Source organism: Apodemus sylvaticus, chromosome 7 (genome assembly GCF_947179515.1).
Source record: "Apodemus sylvaticus chromosome 7, mApoSyl1.1, whole genome shotgun sequence".
Classification (NCBI taxonomy): domain Eukaryota; kingdom Metazoa; phylum Chordata; class Mammalia; order Rodentia; family Muridae; genus Apodemus; species Apodemus sylvaticus.
Genome location: NC_067478.1, coordinates 693,843 through 715,253, shown reverse-complemented (window position 1 = coordinate 715,253; position 21,411 = coordinate 693,843). Strand labels below are relative to the sequence as shown.

The window sequence follows — 21,411 nt, the reverse complement described above, 5'->3', positions numbered from 1 at the left end:
ACCCTGTTCCTTTGTTGGTAGTATTCCATGGACTTATAGCTGGTCTCTTTGCATGTCTTGCTTTTTTTTTGTTCCAGGGTTCAGATGAGACCATCAGAGTTGTGTCCATGGACAGAGACTACCACGTAGAGTGCTACCACTGTGAGGTAGGTCCCTCCCAGCCCAGCCCTAAAGCCTACCTTACAAAGGCCTCCTGGGTCATGGGACTGAAGTTGTCACCAGGTTCTCCCTGAGATCTGTTCTCAAGAGCTGATTATATGGAGGTGATTACAGATGCTTGGTGTGAAGATCTTGCCTTTTTTTTCTTCTACAAATTCAAAATGAGAAAGTTCTGAAGCTTCCAATTGCTACCCTGAAGTTATAGAACTCAGAGGACTGTGTATAGTGTGAGGTTCAGGGCTATACTGTCACTTACATATATAATGAGGGGGGCGGGAAGAGGTGTCTTTCCTTCCTGGGTACAGAATGTTCTGTCACAAACATCTGTCTGAACTGAGCCCTGGAAATCGTGGAGAAATCTCTTCTGGAAATAGGTACATTGATCAGTTGGTATTAAGGTGAGGGGTGGTGGTTGGGGGTTCTCTGACCTGTGGGACATCCTACATTGAGAAAATCGTGAGTGCCTCATGACTGTCAGAAAAGCCAGAAGTCATGCTATACCAATCTTCAAGGCAGGAGGATCAAACATTCAAGTTCACCCTTGACTACAGAGCTTATCTAACCTTGGCTACAGGAGACACTATCTCAAAAGAGGGGGGGATGTGTGGGATTAATTAAGATGCATACTATTATCTTTTCAATTTTTTAAAAGATTTACTTATTATTATATATAAATACACTGTAGCTGTCTTCAGACACACCAGAAGAGGGAACAGATCTTATAACGGATGGTTGTGAGTCACCATGTGATTGCTGGGATTTGAACTCGGGACCTTTGGAAGAGCAGTCAGTGCTCTTAGCTGCTGAGCCATCTCTCCAGCCCTTTCATTTCAATTTGTAGTCCATAAAAAATTACCCATAAGATAGTTTTCTATCCTTGGGTCTTCTGTCTTAGAAGCCCTGGTGTGTATTGTTTTGAAGCTACATCTCAGTTCCAACCAATGGCATTTGAAGACCGCCATGGTGGCTGGTAGCTACTGGCTCTTTCACTGGACAGGAGCTACCTACAACCAAGAAGCCCCGTTAGTGATCGGGTGGATCATGGTTTCGTGTTACTCTTGCAGTCTGCTTTGTTTTTCTGGAACATTCTTGTCTCCTTGTAGGACTGTGGTCTGGAGCTCAATGATGAGGATGGTCACCGCTGCTATCCACTGGAGGACCACCTGTTCTGTCACTCCTGCCATGTCAAGAGACTGGAGAAAGGACCCTCACCTGCACCCCTCCACCAGCACCACTTCTAGCAAAAAGATGCAGTTGGGATGTGGGGCCCTCCGGGGAGGTATCTGCGTAGCACTTCTGAGCTCCCCCACAGCTGGGCCACAGGAAGAGAAGGGACAAGAGGTTGAGTTCCTCTGTGTGTGTGTGTGTGTGTGTGTGTGTGTGTGTGTGTGTGTGTGAAGGGTATCTTTCTTTTAACCACAGCAGGGTGCACTCCCCATCCAGTCCATGGGCTTCCCAAGTACTTTTCTCTATTGCTACACTTTCTTCACTGAATCACTCAGGAAGACGCTCCAGCTTGCACATGGCGCCTGACACAAGATGGGGGCTGTGTGACTGGACACATCCTACTCCCTGGAAAACAGGTTTTCAGATTGTGTTGAGCACATTCCACAGAGTCCCTAAAGAGAAACAGTGATGGAGGTGAGCAGCGCGTCCCTCCTGTAGGAGAGTGCCCGCACACAGATAACCCTCCTCACAGGCCAGCCTATGGCATGACTTAACAGTTCAGTCCACTTCAGAGCTTTAGTTCTTCGGAGAAGGCTTCGAACACTTAACTGCCTTACAGCAAGAAAGAGGCACTGCAAATGCTTTGTACCTTGGAGTTTGCTTGGTGAACGAGAGCTAAGCTTGGACATCTGGGAGGCTGGGTCTCCCCTGTTACGCCTCTGCCTTTCCTCCTGCACTTCCATCCCCTCGGCAGTGGGGCTGGGCAGAGGCCTGCCCTGTTCTATACAGCCCCTCAGAGAGAACCGGTGCAGGCACCAGGCTTCTTGTCCATGCCCGGTGCTGTGTTTTCATTGCTTCCTCCAGTCTGTGACATTGGAGTTGCTTCCTCAAGGTGAGTCTGAGGACCATGTCTTCACATCCCTGCCAACATTTTCAACTTATTTGAGCATGACCGTTGGGAATCCCAGTCTGTATCCTGGGAGAGAGCACCTTCTACAAGGAAAGTTTTGTGTGTGAGATCTCAAAGCTAGCCCCAGAGGGAGTGCATGAGCTTGTTTCAGATGTATCTCTCTGGTCCACTTCTCAGCACATTCGTTTGGTTTGAGGAAACCAATATAAGGTACACTGCTTTGGTCTGGTTTGGTCTGTTTTTTTTTTTTTTTTTTTTTTTTTTAAAACTTCATTATTACTCTCTACCTTTTTCCACATACAAAACATACCTCAGATAGTTTTCACAAAATCACAGATCAAAGAAGAATTCATCCACCATATTAGAGACCATTGGTGTATCAGCAGTAGCCAATTCCGAACTCTTGACTATAGCTAAGCCACACAGTGGCAATACAAGGCCTTCTGAGACTAGATGCAACTGAAATCAGCACTCTAGCCTCATGTGTCTCTGCATGCCAGCTCCCGAGGCAGCCAGGCTAAGAGGGAGACCACATGCTGACAAAATTAGGACCACTTCTGAGGTGGATATGTGGACATATCCAGCCTCCCAACATTTGAGAGGCCGAAGTTTATGAAGTAGGAGTTTAAGGCTGTTCTCAACTACATGAGGCCATGACCTCACTCAAAAAAACTTAAAAGAAAACCACAACAACAAGAAACACCCACCCAGCACTGAAGAACATAGTTAACTTTGCATATCACTTCCTGAGGCCAAAGGTCAGTGTCTCCTTGGAAGTTCAAATGGGTAAAACTGAAAAAACAAAACCAAAATGGGCTTCCATCTGCTGTCCTATCTTCAGGGAGTGCCCCATGACTTGTGGCAGGAAGGCTGCAGTGTCACATCTCAGCAGTCAGGCTGGGTACCCAGCAGCAGGCTTGGGTGATGAAGCAAGGTCCGTAGAGCCCCTGCCACATGTGAATGTGGACTCTTGGCTAGGCCTCAGCTACACTATTGCAATCCTGTTGGCCTCTGTTGCCTGTGAGAAGTTCAGAACTAGCACTGTGGACCAGGACTATCTCTTTCATTTTTATAAAGGTTCCTTCTGTTGGGATTCTTTGGCCAGATGTTACTTGTTTCCTGTTCTACACAGAGGGCCCCCCCCCCCTTAAAAAAAAAAAAAGCTATGAATATACGGGGCCACAGAGATAGACCCTGAGACTAGCCCTGATTTTTCTCTTCCAGTTACCCAGGTTGGCTTTGGCAAGGGTGGCAGGGAAAGGAAATGAGACAATATGTCTTTGCCTTTGTTGAGGTTCTGGTATAGTCTAATTTTGAGTCAATATGATTGATGAAAATTGCATTGGAATTAGTATCAGAAGTAGATGGGATTTGTTTGCAAATTGAATAATTTAAAACTCTGTGATCAATTAAGTGAAATTCCTGATTGAGGTGATTCAGATCTGTTTGCAAATACTACATTTTATATTATCAAAAAAGCAATAAAGAAATTTGTAGATTTCCCAGAACCTCCAAGACTGTCTTCTTTGACTGTTTGCTGAAGAAGCCACTACCAGGGGTCTCATTGTTTCTATCTCAGGCCTGTGCACTAAATCATGAAGATATAGCCACTTATCTGGGATTTTAAATGTTCTATAAATTTTGGCCAGATAGAGCTGTAAGGAGATTATACTTATAAGGTATGTAGGAGAGAACACAAGGAGTTGGTAGGGAGCCTATGCTTTGAAAGCTGGAACAAATAGCTTTTTCAAGATTCCTGTACAATTCTTGTACCTTGGATAAAAACAAGATAAAAGCAAGGTGATCCCACATTCAGGGCTAGCCTCTGCCATCACCCTTCTCATTCTGACCCGTTGGTTTCAGAAGAGCCTTCAGCCTTAACAGAGTTGCTGGCTACATGTTAAGGATGACAGGACTTTCCATCCTCCTTGCTAGTGCCTAAGTGAACCCTTTCAGCTGAGTCCTGTGAGGGTCCAGGGCTGAATCCCAGAAGGCAGGCAGAAAAATCAAAATGTTTTGAATTTTTTCAGTCATGCCATGGCTCTGCATGGTCTTCAGTCACACAAAAATACAAAACAGGATTGTTAAGATTCAGAATCCACGGTCCTTTGCAGGCATTGAATACTGTTCTGAGTCCCCTTTCCTTACTCAGTGAAAGTACTGTCTACCAGTTAGATCCCTTGCAAGGAATACTGTGAGACTTCACTCCAAACTCTGGTTGCAGAATACACTTGTAAGAACTCTCAGGCAGAAAGAGAATTCCTACAGTAAAGTGCTTGCATGAGGACTTGAGTCCAGTTCTCATAATCCATATAAGAATGCCAGATGCAGTGGCGTGGGAAAGTGGGGGCATGTGACTAGCTTTTAGACGAGAAAAAGTTCTGATCAGAAGTTGTCTTAGGGTTTTACTGCTGTGAACAAACATCATGACCAAGGCAACTCTTATAAGGACAACATTTAATGGGGGTTGGCTTACAGGTAGAGGTTCAATCCATTATCATCAAAGTGGGAATATGGCAGCATCCAGGCAGGCATGGTGCAGGAGGAGCTGAGAGTTCTGCATCTTTATATGAAGACTGCTAGCAGAATACTGACTTCCAGACAGCTAGGATGAGGGTCTTAAAACCCACACCCACAGAGACACACCTAATCCAACAAGGTCACATCTACTTCAACAGGGCCATACTTTCTAATAGTTCCATTCTCTGGGCCGAGCATATAGAAACCATCACAGAAGTGTATGCTGTGTAATCTCATAAATGCTTCTGCCACTGTCAATATCACTCTACCATCATGACACCCTGGAACTTGGAGCAGGGAATAGTGGTATCATCATCATCATCATCTACCAACCACCCTTGGGCATTTGAATACCTTGGAGCCAAGATAATAGGAGAAACCTGTTCAGCTCCATGATTGAAACAGTAGCGACCATAACTATATATCCACTGGGCATTATTCTACACACCCTATGTTCTTTGTCATTCCTCTTCTTATAGATAACTAAGACATGAAATGGGAAGGAACTCTTCAAAATAAGTGGTCAGTAAACAGTAGGACCAAGACCAGGCCCATTCCAGACAGCCATCTAGACACATGTCTTACCCCTCTGGCTGCTGGAGCATAAGCCATCTTTTATGGTATTTTTCATTAAAGTTTGTTCATAAAACCTCCTCATGAGGCTATGAGGAGGACGTTGTCACTGCTCTCTGTTGGGGTTTGTATTGGTTCTTATTCCAATAAAATACTTTCAAACACAAATGTATTATGGAGAAATGGCTCCTACATGTTACCCACAGATCTTTCCAGAGATGCTAGGGAAGACTCATTCTGCCCCCAGTATTACTTTTCTCATTGCTGTGACAGAAGGCTTGGCAGAAGGAACTTAAGGGGGAAAGGTTTATTTGGGTTCATGGTTTTCAAGGGACACAGAGAATGGTGACTCAGTGGCAGTGGAAGTATGAGGTAGAAGCCCTTTCCATCCTAGCTGATCAGAAAATGGTGTTAAGGAAGAACCAGAAGTGGATTACCTTCAAGGCCTGCCCCCAAGGACCCACTTCCATTAGCTAGATTAGATCACAGTCCTACTGGTTCCACAACTTCCCCCAAACAGTGCCACCTACTAGGGACCAAGTGTTAAACAAGTTTTTTAGCTCTGGGGGCTTTCACATTTGTAGCTGGGGCTGCACACTCTGAGCCTCTTCTTTTACCAAATGAATGAGTTTTGGGGATTACATTGGGCGTATCCAGGTAATCTAGAATAATCTCCCTATCTCAAGATCCTTAATCTGAAATCCCCTTTTGCTTTGCACAATAATATAATCACATATCCTGGGTATTTGGAAATAACATTTTGGAAGGGACTATTCTTCAACCTACTTTGGATTAAAACAAGTTTCTTTAAGGTGGGGTGGGGCTAGGAGTGGAAATGAGGTAATATTCATGGGATAGATGATGATTTTTCTTCAGGCAGTGCTAAAAGTGTGTTTCCTGAAGTTGAATACCCAATCATGTATATGTATCAATATGATTGGAATCTGGGTCGGAAAAGGTCAGGGGTCATATACTGCTGGTCTCATTTGGAAGAGCTCAGGTATGTGGTATTTCCTAAGTAGTCTGGTTTCCCCCAAGTGTGCCAGACAGTCTAAGGCTCTGTTACTGCTAAGTTACATACATGTATCAGCCAATGAGAAACTTTCAAAGACAAATAGCTAGAGCATGGTATGTTGTGTGGAGCAGAAGACCCACAAGTCTGGGGACTCAGTAGGCAGATGCTGCAGTGCAAAATGGGCATAGCAATGCATAGACAATGGGCACAGTCTAATCTGTAAATTAGACTACTTGGGAATGCAAAATTTCAAAAAAGCTATATGCACACAAGTTACACAGATGCACTACAGGGAAATTTGGCTAAAGATGCAAATTTGTATTTACTCACCTTTAAGGATTTCTTATTCTGAGCATGCTTGTTTGAGAACTCCATTTTTGTCTTTAAAAATCTCAGAAGAGGGCTGGAGATATGTCTCAGTCAGTAAAGGGCTTTGATACAAGGTGAAGACCTGAATCTGATTCCCAGAATTCATATAAAAATGCTAGGAGCTGTGGTGCACACTTATAATACACATACTCCAAGAAAAATGAGGTAGGCAGAAACTGAGAAAAATCACCTGATTTTTGATCTTCACATGCATATGTACATATGTGCACATGTGCAAACACACATAAGAATGCCCAATTCTCTCTGAATTACTCTCCATTTTTCATTCTCATTGGATGTTCACAGAAGCCTTAGTTAACTGATGAAGAAAGGCCAAACTTTTGAGTTTTTACCTGTTTAGAGAGCCTGAGCAGGAGCCCTCTGTAGGCCAGTGACTAATCAACTGGAAGCATCCTTTTACTAAAGCCTTATGAAGCAGGCTATAAATTAAATACCATTTTATTAAAAGAGATGGGATTGGAGAGAAGGATCAGCAGTTAAGATGGCTCACAGCCAGGTCTGTCACAGGTCTGACGCCCTCTTCTGGCCTGAGGATGTATATGCATCAGAGCGCTCATACATTAAATCTTTTTTTTTTTTTCTTAAGATGATGAACTATCCTTTCTTAAAGGGAGATGAACTATCCCGTGAACCAAGAGCTGATGAGTTGAAGGATAATCAGGGATAGAAATGAAGTTACATACCTAAAAACATGTGACTACTTTCCTGCCAACTGTGGGGGTCCTTTGGGAGTTCACTCGGTCTCTTTCTGGCCTGCTTTAGAAACAAGAGCTCATGACCTTAAGCAAGTTTAATTTTCTTTTCTGGAAAAATCGGATGTAGTAAGAATTTTGTAATTTTTTTTTAAAAAAAAAAACACTGAAATATTATGGGAATGTTTTTATTTTAATCCCAGATGTGGGGATATAGGGCTGCTTCATATCAGGTGACTATGTGCCTTGGACTCTAGCAGAGACATGATTTTTGCCAGCAGCAGGTAGTTTCTCCAATTGTGTGATGCTTGAAGTTCGAGGGACTTTTCAGAGGGTATATAAATGCTAGGGCCCCGAGAGGTGATGTAGGTTGCGGTTTGGGGGTTGGAGGCTGTTGGTTGCTGCTCTTTGTGGTTAAGTAGTCATGTGCAAATAAGAAACAATAACAAGGGTCTGGAGAGAAGGCTCAGAGGTTAAGAGCACTGACTGCTCTTCCAAAGGTCCTGAGTTCAACTCCCAGCAACCACATGGTGGCTCATAACCATCTGTAATGAGATCTGATGCCTTCTTCTGGTGTGTCTGAAGACAGCTAAGATAAACTCATATAGATAAAATAAATCTTTTTTTTTCTTTAAAAGAAACAACAAGAAGAAATATTACTTTAATTTTTAAAAAATCTTTTGTTTTTTTTTTTTTTTTGTTTTTTTTTTTTTTGTTTTGTTTTTTTGAGACAGGGTTTCTCTGTATAGCCCTGGCTGTCTTGGAACTCACTCTATAGACCAGGCTGGCCTCGAACTCAGAAATCCACCTGCCTCTGCCTCCCAAGTGCTGGGATTAAAGGCGTGTGACACCACTGCCTGGCTTTAAATCTTATTTTTAATGGTGGTTTTTAAACATTTTAACCTCCCTTATAGCCTACCACCCACCAGAAATAGTAGGGGGGAAAAGATATTTTAAAAGTAGACCTATTTAAGAAAGTTCTTTTGAACAACTCCTGTGTTGTCTGAAAATCGACAGTTCAGTTCGCAGGTTAACAGACAATGACAGCTCGATCCACTCACAAACACTTCATAGATACACCAACAGTCTAGTTAAATAGAGTTGGGTTAACAATAATGGTGATACAGCCTAACAGAGAGTCAAGGCCTCAGCCTTGACTTGAGTCAACAAGAGAGACCAACGAAAACATCAAGAGAAGTTCTCAGCTGTGCCTCTCTCGTAGAAGCAAAGATCAGCGAAGACATGAGACCCACAAGTGTTGCACAGCTGGCTGTACCAGCAAGTCAAGCTCTGTCTCAATCACACTGTGGATTCCTATTTAAACCCTCCACACATCATGTCCTCCACGGGCCTGGCCTCAGTGTGTGCATCCAGTCAGCCAGAGTCCACGGAGTCTGGAGCTCACCTACACAGTAGAAGACTGACCAATATATGTGTGTTGTTCACAAAGAGTCTTTCATTATATGTCCTTTCATGTGTTTGCTTTAACAGAATATCCTTTCTCCTGTCTGCTCTAGTGAAATGTTCTTTCTTGAGTCTGCCTTAGTCTTTCACCTGTGTACACTTCAGAAAACAAAACAACAACAACAAAACCTAAAACACTCCTTTACCTGTTTGCCCCAACAAAACACCATCTAACACAACTAACTCTCCAAAGAACCTTTAAGTTTTCACCTCAAAGACATTCGATATCCTGATGGCAAATATCAAACTTGCCACAAAGAGCTTGACATCACTTATCAGCAGGAAGCAGTCCAACCATAATGTCCCCTTTCCCCTTTATCCCTTTTTCGTCTATCTAGTGTTAAGGGGTTGAAAGGGTTTAAAAAAAGGGTGGAGAAGTGTGGAAGAAAGAAGAACCTACAAAGTAGCAAATGTGGGCTACCATGGGATAACAACTGAATTTACCTTACGAAATTGTATGGGTTGATTAAATTTGTCTAAATAAAATGCTTAGAGAAACATGAAGTTACTGATCGCCGGGCGGTTGTGGCACACGCCTTTAATCCCAGCACTTGGGAGGCAGAGGCAGACGTTGAGTCCGTGGCCAGCCAGATCTACAGAGAAACCCTGTCTCAAAAAAATCAAATCCAAAAAACCAAAAAAAAAAAAAAAAAAAGAAAGAAAGAAAAAGATAATTATATCAGGATGGTCAACAAGATAGAATATAAGCAGGTTAAGGTAAATTCAAGCACAGGTTTTGAAAAGCACTTATATATTAATAGTAAATGTGAATATATAAGAGTGGAAATTAAACAATTATAAGGAAAGGGTAAAGAATAAACTGTCAGAAAGACTAATGTGTAACCAAAGAGCTACTATGCTTTTGCAGAAGACCTGAGTTCTGTTACAAGTACCTGCCTTGGGTGGCTGTTCCTAGCTCCAAAGGGATCTCATATTTCTAGCCTCATAAAGTACTTGCACACACACACACACAAAATATAAATCTTTTCAAGGTCAAGTTTATAAGAAAATAAAATAAAATCTTTTCAAGGTCAAGTTTATAAGAAAAAAAGATTGAATACACCAAGAAAGAATAATGAATAGGTCAAGAAATGAAAGTAAAAAGGAAGTTGTTTTTCACTTATGAAAACTGCAAAGAAACTATAATTTATATTTGTATGTGGATGCTTTATTTTATTTATAGATGGGATCCCCAGATCAATGCCTCTCTGTCTCTAATTCTAGAATTTTAGGTGTATGCCACTACATCAGACTTGGATATCTAATTTATATGTATACATAAATGTCTAATGTTAATTAGCACATGTGGAAACAATCTGGTGACAAGGGTATATTGCTTTAATTTTTCCACAGAGAAATTTGAAAATATGTACCAAAAATATAAATGCCTATGAGACTGACCTTTAAAGTGTCCACTTATCCCCCTGTACTGGCTGGTTCTGTGTGACAACTTGACATAGGCTGGAGTGATCACAGAGAAAGGAGCTTCAGTTGAGGAAATGCCTCCATGAGATCCAGCTGTGGGGCATTTCCTCAGTTAGTGATTAAGGGGGGGAGGGCCCCTTGTGTGTGGTGCCATCCTGGGCTGGTAGTCTTTGGTTCTATAAGAGAGCAGGCTGAGCAAGCCAGGGGAAGCAAGCCAGTAAGAAACATCCCTCCATGACCTCTGCATCAGCTCCTGTTTCCTGACCTGCTTGAGTTCCAGTCCTGACTTCCTTTAGTGATGAACAGCTATGTGGAAGTGTAAGCTCAATAAACCCTTTCCTCCCCAACTTGTTTCTTGGTCATGTCTGCAGGAATAGAAACCCTGACTAAGACACCACCCAAATAGAACATCTTAAAGCAAGAACTCTTCAACTAGGTGTGGTTGGTAGTGCTTGCTTATAATCTCAACACCTTGGGAGCTTGAATCAGCGTTCCAAGTCCATTTTCCATAACCAAGCAAAGGCCCACTGTCTTACATAAGTCAGCCTCGGTCAGTCTCTCTCTCCCCGCCCCCACTCCTCGTAACGTACACACATCACACACCCTTCAAAACAAAACAAAACAAAATAAATAAACCCTCATTTTTTTTAAGCCTTAAAACTGGCAACAACTCATACTAATGACCTTATATCTCAGACAAAAAATTAAAGAGCAAACAAAAAATACTGTTAGCTGGGCAGTGGTGGTGCATGCTTTTATCCCAGTACTCAGGAGGCAGTGGCAGGGATCTCTAAGTTGGAGGCCAGCCTGGTCACAGAGCGAGTTCTAGGACAGTCAAAGCTACACAGGGAACCCGGGTCTCAAAAAACAACCTGCCATCGCTTCATTAAAAGCAAACTAAAACCTCAGAAGTGTAGAAGCCTGGTATTGTGTCTTGTACCTTAAATTCCAGCACTCTGGAAAGCAAAGGCCGCCATTTGGCCTGGTCTATATCCAGCAGTCAGGACTGCAAGAGTGGGCCACACCTCTTGACCCTTGGTCTAATTCTGTCCCTCAAAATTTCCTGTATTTGATACAGTTTTAATAAACTCTTGGGGAGTGGGATATGTTATCTAGGACAGCTTAATCATCGAGTGACTGGTTAATGAATAGGCTGAGCCCGGTTCCCCTCCTCCCCCTCTTGTCACATCTGTTTCTGGCTATCTCAGGTCTTACATAAAATTGATGCGCATGCACTCTTTTTTGCTGGGCCTCTGCGAAATCCCCGAATTTTTAAGGTTTCCTTGTATAGTGGAGGCTAGGTTGGCTTTGCAAGCGGAGCTAGCCAAGGCCGCCAGTAACTGTCCCCGGCAGGCAGCCAGGGCCCTGTCTTATAGAGCAGAAGCTACGCCCTTCTGTCAGTGCCGCCTGGGTTCTACCAGCTAGGAGCTTTTCGGTGAGGTTTTTCCGTCATCGGGTGGGAAGACACTGGCCACGCATGTCCCTGATTGCAGACCTCCACTCTCAATCGTGTTTTTGTAAGTGTACGGTTTTACAGACTTCCTGCGCAATTTTATGAACAGGGGAGGTAGAAAATTTACAAGCCGTTTTAGGTAACTCCGGGTTTCAAACGCAGCTAAGAAGGTATTATTTTGCGCAAAGCAACACTAAAATGTAAGATATTTGACCTTGACGCTCTAGCTATGGTCCTTTTCAGACAGGCCTTGCAACATTCAACTCAAGTATGGAGAGAGGAAAGAGAAAAAACCTCGCACATATCGAGCCAGCCAGGAGTCGAACCTAGAATCTTCTGATCCGTAGTCAGACGCGTTATCCATTGCGCCACTGGCCCGGTGCTGAGGAGGCCTCTTCCACGATGGGTGATCTCCAATTACACAGCTTCAATACGCTTCCTGCTTCTATACTCTCCAGTCTGGTGGGTTTGTTGAATGTCGCGACTCAGCGCAACTACCGGGACTCCGCCTTTCTCCGCAACGCGTTACGCCAATCCCCAGAGGCGACGTCACGGCGTTCTTTGGTCTGCTCCAATCCGCGCCTCGGAGGCGTGCCTCTCAGGTTCCGGCTGGCTCACTGGTTTGTCCGCCGCCGGCTCCCGTGCTCGCCCGAGAGGCGGACCCGGGAGGGGTGGGACCAGGCCGAGGCTCCTTGGCCACCGCACCTGGGGAGCGGTCGTACCGGAGCCGAGGTGGCATCGGGGTACACTGCGGGTGGAACGAAGAGGAGGAAGGTGCACGATGGCGGCCGCAGCCTACGAGCATCTGAAGCTGTGAGTCCCACGGGCTGCGGCCGCTGACAGGAAGGGCTGGGGGACGAGCGGACGCTGAGGCCCGGGCGTGTGCGGCCCTGGCCAAGCTCGCGAGCTGGGCTTTCTCCGTCCAGCCTGGCTGCAGCTTAGGCCGGTGTCCCGCAGCCTCGCCCGCCGCTGGGCCTGGCGCGGTGAGCCGAGCCGGAGCCCGCAGCCCCGGGAGAGGCTGCAGCCAACTTTCCCTGCATGGCCTTCAAGAGAGGCCTTTTTGCCTGGACCTCCGGGAGTGCTCTGGAGTCCGCCGGCAGAGCAAACCTTTCTGTTGGTTTCTGGTTTTCTGGGCCTGGGAGTTGCAATGATGGGTCCTGTTTAGGGCGCAGAGATAATTTAGTTAGACGTCCGAAGGGCCGGTCGACTGTGCTTATTTCAGCAGACCGCATTGACAGCTAACAGGTTCGCCTCTGTTTTGGCGTAGCAGTGTTGACTTTTAGCAAAGCCAGTTACTTGAGGTTTTGAGACCCAGCCTCTAGTTGTTCAGACGTGCAGAAAATAGACGTTTATAAGCTCTTTGGCTCATCCTGGGTTAAAGGGGATGTGAGATAATTTCTCTTGCTGTTACATCTGCTCTCTTTGTTTGTAAATAACTTCGCCCTAACCACTTTTAATAATTTACCACGGACCCATAGTCTGGGAATGCCTTTAGTAGCAGAAGCAAATATAACTTTTGAAAAGCCAAGTTAAACTATCCTGTTAATTAAACATAGGCATCCCAATTCTTTTGCAGGGAAGCAAATGTAGTTTGGGTGCTCCTTATGAATAACTGCAAGTGTAAAGTTAGGAGTACAGAATTTGGAGAGAGGCCATCTGCCCAACACTTTTCATGTTTTTCTTCTGTTCACCCTTTGTGCCTCTTCTACTTGATACAGTTCTTTTTAAAAAACCCAGCTCCACCCTTCCCTCCACATTTCTTTTAGTTTTCCTTTGTAAAGTGAATAATCACCTTATTGGTGATAGTTGAAGCAAAGTGTATTGGTCTATGTCGGGCCAGAGTCACATGTACTTTACTGGCAGATTAGGTTATTGTCCACCTGATAGTTGTTGAAGGGCTGAACATGATCTTACCTAGGTCTCGGGTGTGTTTAGGCATTTGGAGCCTTGCCTTGAAGTAGCTCAGCTTTAGATTACAGGATATTGTTGAGTTTTCGTGCATGGAAGAATAATTGAGATGGATAACTTGAGAATTAGGAAGATTATTTTTGAGCTACCCAGGCACTAAGTCTCAGCAGTCCAGCCTCGGCACAGGCAGGCATCCTCTTTGATTCCTGGGCAGGTTATTCAACCTCTGTGAATAATTAATTTTTTATTTTGAAAATCTGAGTATTCATACTTCCTCCTTACCATCCTCTCCAGTCCAGACTTCAGTACAGGCAGACCCCATTTTATGTGTACAAAGAAGGGAAGGGAAATTATCCTTTAGAAGTGGGAATGATGGTTTTGTACTGAAGTGGAAACTGAGTCTGGGATTATATTCCTATTGGTCTTTAGGGTTTGGATGTTTCTATAAATGTGAAGATAGAACTTGATTGTAAGTTTTTCTTTAGCAAGGAGTTTGTGAGTTAGAATCTGTTTTCACACACACACCCCACTTTTTTTTTTTTTTTTTTTTGGCCATCCTATTTAAACTTTTAAATATAACCCATGGGCAAAGAATATTCTGTTTTAGAGGTACTTGTAGGCTGAATTAGTTGCTGAACTATCTAGGAATAGTGGGACTTTTAAAAGTGCCTAAAAAGAGCCATAGGGGAAGTTACTTTGCCGGGTGATGGTGGCGCTTGCCTTTAATCTAAACTAGCACCCAGGAGGCAGAGGCAGTGGGTCTCAGGCAGCCTGGGCTTGAGTGAGTTTCAAGAAAGCCATGGGTACTGTCTCACAGAAAGAAAAGAAAAGAAAAGAAAGTTTCTTTATTGTAGATGTATTGGTATATACCTTCCCAAAGTGTTTAAGTGCTTGGATATTAAATGATAACTCCTTGCACTATGTCATACATGTACTTTCTTCAACTCATCTCTGCCTTGTTGAATCTTACCTTTTAGATGTACTCCAGTTCTCAGTTACAGTCCCACTTCTACTTATTGACTACAGGTTCAAGCCCATATTTTTAACCACCTGAATTCTAAGTTTTTTATAATTTTGTAACTTGACTACCTGCGAGCCATGCTAAATGTTGCGGCTCCTCTTCTAACTTCAATCTTGGGTTTGTATTTTATCTTTCTGCTAGAGGGCTTTCTCTGCCTCTCTTGTCTACATGATGGTCATATCTGGAGTAAAGAAGAGAGGTCTCAGGTAGTTTAGTCAGAACAGACTTCTTAAACTTTCTACTAGCTTTGTGTCCTGGGCAGGTTACTGAGCTTCTGTGAATAATTGTTTTATTTTGAAAATGAGTGTTTATACTTTATAAGGTTTGCAGATACTCAGAGCACCTCATGGACACCTTCTCTGAGAACCTTGTTTTCCTTCATTGACTCCCTTATGGTTTTTGAAGCCAAAAAGTGAGGATTTATTGTCACACTGCTTGGGCACCAAATATCCATACAGTTTACCCCTTCTGTTTACTCTCTCTTAGACAAGAGGACTGAACGCTAGAATGACCAATCCAGAATACTGTTTGCACCAGAACCAGAGATATGATAGTTACATATGCTTTGCTTGAATGTATCTAAAATGTGATCAATAGCTTAATATTGATTTCTCTCTAATCTTCAATACTTAGCATAAACCTCTGATGAGCATCTACTCCATAAATCTCCAGAGTAAATAAATTTTTCAATGTAGAACTGCTCAAGAAGAACAGAGTCTGGAGTAATTTGGCATGTGTTGTTTCGAAGCAGCTAGGGGTGAAGTGCTTCCATGTACATTACTGTCAGTGCTTCCGTGAAGTCACAGGTTGATTTATAGTCTGCCCTCATTGAAGAGTGTCACATGGTGTCCTGGTCACATAAGTCACACATTAAGCATAGCAGAGTCAACCTTGAAACACAGTTGGCCAATAGTCTAGTGATCTTTCCATTACACTGCATTATTCAGACGGCCTTGTCGTCTCTTATCAGATTGCTTTCTCCTTAGTCTGAGGACAGCCAGGTGTAAAGTTGCGTTACTTGTAAGAGAACATAGTTGACACATGGGTTTTTCATATAGAAAACAGAATTTAGGTTGTTTTGTTATTTTAAAAGACAGTAATACTACCCAGACTGGCTTAGATTTCCAAGTGCTAGGAGTATAGATATTGGTCAACATGCCTGGCTTTTTTAGGCTACTTGCATAAGCATGAATAAAGTTAGGCACAGAAAAATGCATTATAGGAAAAATGCACCACCTTTCCCCCTCCTTAAAGGTCAGCCAAAACAAAATGTACGGCAAAGAATACTTTTAGGTGTATCTAGCTTTTTGACATTGTAAAATGTCTTTATTGTCTACAAAGTTCACACTTGAGAACCCTGCTGTCAAGTTGCACAAAAAAAAAAAAAAAAAAAAAAAAAGAGCACCAAACAAACAAACAAAAAACTACAAAAATGTTGTAGGTAAGTTTGTGATTGTGTATCGGGTGCATTCATAGCTATCCTCAGCCACATGTAGGGCACATGCTGAACACGTTTATTAGATACTGAATCAGGTAGCAGTTTACTTCTGAAAACAATAAAACAAAACAAAAAAGAAAACCCCTCTTTCCTGAGCTGGAGAGATGGCTCAGTTCTTAGAGCACTTGCTGCTTTCCCAGAGGATCCGCATTCATTTCCCATCTCCCACATCGAGTAGCAAACAACTGCCTTTATCTCCAGTTCCATGATCCAACGCTGCCTTCTGGACACTACAGGCTCATTCATTCACTTATTCACCCTTTACCCACCTGTGTTCTCTCTCTCTCTCTCTCTCTCTCTCTCTCTCTCTCTCTCTCTCTCTCTCTCTCTCCACACACACAGGCACCTTCATTCACTCACATATACACTCATACTAAAGCAAAAATCTTTTAAAAAGAAGTATCTATAACTTTAGGGAAAAAGAAAAATACTGTTTCGTCAGGAACTTGCCTTCCTTAAACACTCTCATAGCCATACAGTTAGGGGAAATGCGAGACTTTCCCAGACTGCACTGAGCATGTGTCCAGCATGTCGTGTACAGTGCACACTCAGCTTATTCAGACAGCCTTGCATGGAGGGAAGGTTTTCTTCATGAAATAAGGCACAGATGACAGGGAGTTGTGTCCAGGGGGCATTAGTTGGATGGAAGTTCATAATAAAGAGTTCTATTGAGGAAGGGTTTCCTGGAGCCAGGCCAGCCTTGAACCTGAGGATGACTTGAACTCCTGATCCTTCCTCCTCTCTCTCACAGATGCTAGGATTACTGGATGGACTGCTACACTGACTATACAGGGTTTTGAAGAGTTAGGATCTGAGCTGAGTGTTGGTGACACACGCTTTTAATCCCAGCACTGGGGAGGCAAAGTCAGGCAGGTCTCTGAGTTTTGAGGCCAGCTTGGTCTATAGTGAGTTCCAAGACAGCCAGGGCTACCCAGATAAACCCTGTCTTGAAAAAAACCAAGCAAATAAAAACAAACAAACAAACGAAGAGTTAAGATCTGGTTTGGAGGAGTTTGATTGTTAGTGGGTTTTGAGGTATATAGGTAATAGATAAGGAAGTTTTGAAGATGGTAGAATTGAAATGAATTAGCTTTCTATAGACACTGGCTGGTTTGGGGGTTGTATTGCGCTTCTGGTGAACCTGTGCAGTAAGGAGAGGCACTCAATAAGAGACCAAGATGATACCGATGGAACCCAAAGGGAGGTTGAGTAAACACCTTCAGCATAGAGTATACTGGGGCCAGAGGACCCTTCTTTATATCTAAGTTCTTTTCCCTAATCAAACTTAGTAAAATATTATCTGTCTTTCCAACCAGTGATAGGTTAAACATTTTAAGGCCTTAATTTTTTTAAGGTTTCTGAGGAAGTGTGTTGCTATAGTTTTATGGTACAACAGTCATATTTCTATGTAAATAGTAGTTTTTCCATTTATTTACTTATTCATTCATTCATTCATTCATTCATTCACTTTCCATCCTAATCACAGCCCTTCCCAGTGCTCATCCTCTATAAATAGTATTTTTTTAACTGTGGTAATGTACTTTAAAAAATGTACCATCTTAACTATATGTATTCAGTTCTTGCAAAACTACAGCAGTTCTGTGCTCCTTAAATGACTCTCTCTTCCTCCATTCCTGCCCACCCTGGCAACCACCATTCCTCTGTTCCTGTGGATTTAACTTGTCATTCCAGGTGCCTCATTTAAGTGGACCCAGTATTTTTCCTTTTGTGACTGGTTTGTTTCAGTCCTATAAAGCTTCAAAGTTCAACCATCTTGTAGCATGTGTCAGAATTTTTTTTTTTTTTGAAGACTGACTGACATACCATTCATGGTAGGTAGTCTTATATTGCACTGCAGTGGGAACACATTCTGTGAAATGCATCTTTAGACAAGTTTCATCATGCTGTGAATATCAGAATGTGCTTCTACCAGACCAAATGGCGTAGCCCATCACACACTTAGCCCATAGGGTGTCTGCTATTGTAATCCATTGCTGACCAGAGTGGCACATGCTCTGTAATCCTAACCATCATGAGACTCTCTCAAAACACTAACACCAAATGAATTAAACAAAAATGTTATGCAGTGTGTGACTGCAATACACCACATTTTCTTTTTCCAATAATGGGCATTTCAGTTGGTTCCATATTTTTGGCTATTTTGATTGAAGCTGTTTTAAATGTGGGTATAGCAAATAATCTTGTTTGGGTCTGTCCGTCCCTCCGTCCGTCCATCTGTCCGTCCCTCCCTTCATTTATTTTGTTTTGTTTTTCTTTTCTTCCTTCCTTCCTTCCTTCCTTCCTTCCTTCCTTCCTTCCTTCCTTCCTTCCTTCCTTCCTTCCTTCCTTCCTTTCTTTTTTTGTTTTTTTTGGAGTCAGGATTTCTCTGTATAGCCCTGGCTGTCCTGGAGCTCACTCTGTAGACCAGGCTGGCCTCGAACTCAGAAATCCACCGGCCTCTGCCTCCCAGAGTGCTGGGATTACAGGTGTGCGCCACCACCACCCAGCTTATTTTGTTTTTTTCAAGATAGGGTGTCTCTGTGTATCCTTGGCTGTCCTGTAATTCACAGTGAGACCAGGCTGGCCTCAAACTCTGAAATCCTCTTGCTTCTGCTTCTGCCTCTTGAGTGCTGGGATTAAAAGTGTGTGCCACCACTGCCTGACTTCTTTTAGTTATTTTTAACACATACACAAAAGTAGAATGGCTGTCCAGATTGGTGGCCATGCCTTTAACCCAAAACTGGTGAGGCAGAGGCAGACATATCTTTATGAATTAGAAGCAAGCTTGGTCTACATAGCAAGTTCCAGGAAGCCAGAACTCTCTCTATAGTGAGACCCTGCCATAAAGATAAAATAAAATAAAATAATAAAATATATAAAATAAAATGAAAATAATAAAATAAATAATAAAATAAAATATAAAATAGTCATGGGATTGCTAGGTCATATGGCAATCTAATTTTAGATTTTTGAAAGACTGACATTGGCTGCACCATTTTATTGTCCCACAAGGAAATCACCAAGGTTCTAATTTTGTGACATCTTTGCCAACACTTACTCTTTTTCTGTTTTTCTCTTCTCGGCAATAACCATTTTAATGGGTGAGAAATTGGCTGGCAGTAATAAATATAAAGTAGGTTAATTTTGCACATTGTTCTTTTAAGCCATGGAACAGAAAGTGCAACTTAGTGTATGTACTGCAGGGACAGCAAGTTGGGCAGTAACGAAACGCTGCTTATACCCTCCTTGTGATTTGACAGGATTTTGAAGAGGTCAGTTGTGGCCTGAAGTAGGATGTGTATGTTGCACAGGATGTAGATATATTTTCAGAAAATCACAATGGAAGAAAATGATAATGACCTTGATACTTAAGACTGTGATACCACTTGTCTTTAAATTTAACAAGATCAATAAAGGTATTTTTTTGGCAATTAGGAATTTTTTCATCAATTTTTGATGATGAAAATTTTTGACATTGCAACATTTCTTACTTGGACTTTGCAATCATGGTGTTTTTTTTTTTTTTAATTATTGCAAAAATATCTCTGTAAGTTGAGTTTACAGTCTTGTGTTAGGTCACATAGTAGCTAGCTAGCTTAAAATACATGTGTGCAACAGACCTGATAGATTCTTTTGTTTTTGTTGTTGTTGTTGTTTGTTTGTTTTCAAGACAGGGTTTCTCTGGATAGTCTTGGCTATCCTCGAACTCAGAAATCCACCTGCCTTTGCCTCCAAAGTGCTGGAATTAGACCTGATAGATTCTTTATCTTAGTTTCTGTGAAGCCTAATAATTGTGTGTATTTGCTAGTTGAGAGTGCATTATAACCTGATGATAGGTTAATTTTGGAAAAAATTCCTGGCAGAACTTGGCTTTGGTGGTACTTTTTTTTTATATATTTTTATTTTCTATATTCTTTGTTTACATTCCAAATGATTTCCCCTTTCCCGGATTCCCCCTCCCCATATATCCCATAAACCAAATTTCTCATTTGAGAACATAAAATTTCTCATCAGAGATGATACTAAGGGAGGAGATAATTAGAGAAAGGCAAGGGAAGAGAAAAGAAAGGAGAAAAAAAAAGTAGACTTGCCTGAGATATGAAGTCCACTGTTTAGCTTTGTGCAGAATGACCTAGAAGTCTGTCTTAATTCACAGTTTGACTTCTGAGTATATTAAATGGTCATTGTTATATTACTTGTAAGATTTTCTGGGCTAGAATAAAAGAAAATATTTAAAATAGTTTACTTTGTCACTAAGCCAATAAAAACATTCAATAAAGACCTCATAAAAGAAAATAATGCAGATGTTTGCTGACTAAACATTCACCGCCACCCTCCCCCCACAGAAGGATTCAACTTTCACTTTCTCCTATGAGAAAAACCAAGGCAGACAGATTAAGGCCAGGGCCTTTGTCTGCAGAGTGGCCACAGGTGAAGGTTTAAAATAAAACAACAGTAAAAACATGCACATCAGTAAAAATTACATCACAGAATGTTTAGTTAATTATTTTTGACTATAAGTACTTGATTTTTTAAAAATCTCATCAGCTTTTTAAATGAAGTCTACTGAATATAAAAACTTTATAGGACAAAATTAACTATATAAGGCAACTATCTTTCAGATCAGGGTTAAGGCCAGTTAATGAGTGGTAGGAAATGAACAGCAGGAAGGAAGACAGGAAAGCAAATGACGCTGCTTTTGTGACTACCAGGGTTCCAAGTCATAGCTCCTGCCCTTGGGAACATGTGCTGACATCATTGTTTTCAGTCCAAGCCTAGAATAGTGTTTTTAATTAAGCAGACTTTTATTGATACATTTCACCTGATTAAAGTCCAACACCAATAAGAAAATATGGCCCTGAGAGTTCCCAACTCCGCACACAGAAGAGTAGACCACTTTCCATCTGTCAATTTTTGCATCTAGGCTTTCTTCCATACAAATTGGTTGAAAGTTTTCAATATTAATTTTTTTAAAAATTATCTATCAATCAATCAATCAATCAATCAATCAATCAGGCAGGGTCTCACTGTGTAGCCTGGCTGGTCTGGAACTCACTATGTAGATCAGGTTGTCCTCAAACTCATAGAGATCTTCCTGCCTCTGCCTTCTGAGTGCTGGAATTAAAGGCATGTGCCACCATACTAGGCTCAACCTTACTTGATTTAAACCAGGTAGATTTTGTGTCCAAAACCCTAAACATGTGTTTTGTTTATAA

At 42.2% G+C, this 21,411-nt stretch overlaps 2 protein-coding genes and 1 non-coding gene across 4 annotated transcripts in view; 2 read left to right on the top strand and 1 right to left on the bottom strand.

The window, feature by feature from the left end:
• Limd1 (LIM domain containing 1) overlaps nucleotides 1-3,744 on the top strand; it is a 39,927-nt gene extending 36,183 nt beyond the window's left edge. For both annotated transcript variants that reach the window (XM_052186869.1, XM_052186868.1), the window contains 2 exons: nucleotides 78-146; nucleotides 1,263-3,744. In XM_052186869.1, coding sequence (XP_052042829.1) covers nucleotides 78-146; nucleotides 1,263-1,400 — 207 coding nt within the window. In that variant the 3' untranslated portion in view covers nucleotides 1,401-3,744. The remainder of the gene's footprint in view (nucleotides 1-77; nucleotides 147-1,262) is intronic.
• An 8,329-nt stretch (nucleotides 3,745-12,073) lies between these two features.
• Trnar-acg (transfer RNA arginine (anticodon ACG)) lies at nucleotides 12,074-12,146 on the bottom strand. The gene has a single exon. It is a non-coding gene; the product is annotated as a tRNA-Arg (tRNA).
• Nucleotides 12,147-12,398: 252 nt separating this feature from the next.
• Sacm1l (SAC1 like phosphatidylinositide phosphatase) overlaps nucleotides 12,399-21,411 on the top strand; it is a 65,422-nt gene continuing 56,409 nt past the window's right edge. The window contains exon 1 of the mRNA XM_052186867.1: nucleotides 12,399-12,581. Within this exon, the coding sequence (XP_052042827.1) occupies nucleotides 12,550-12,581 (32 nt within the window). The 5' untranslated portion in view covers nucleotides 12,399-12,549. The remainder of the gene's footprint in view (nucleotides 12,582-21,411) is intronic.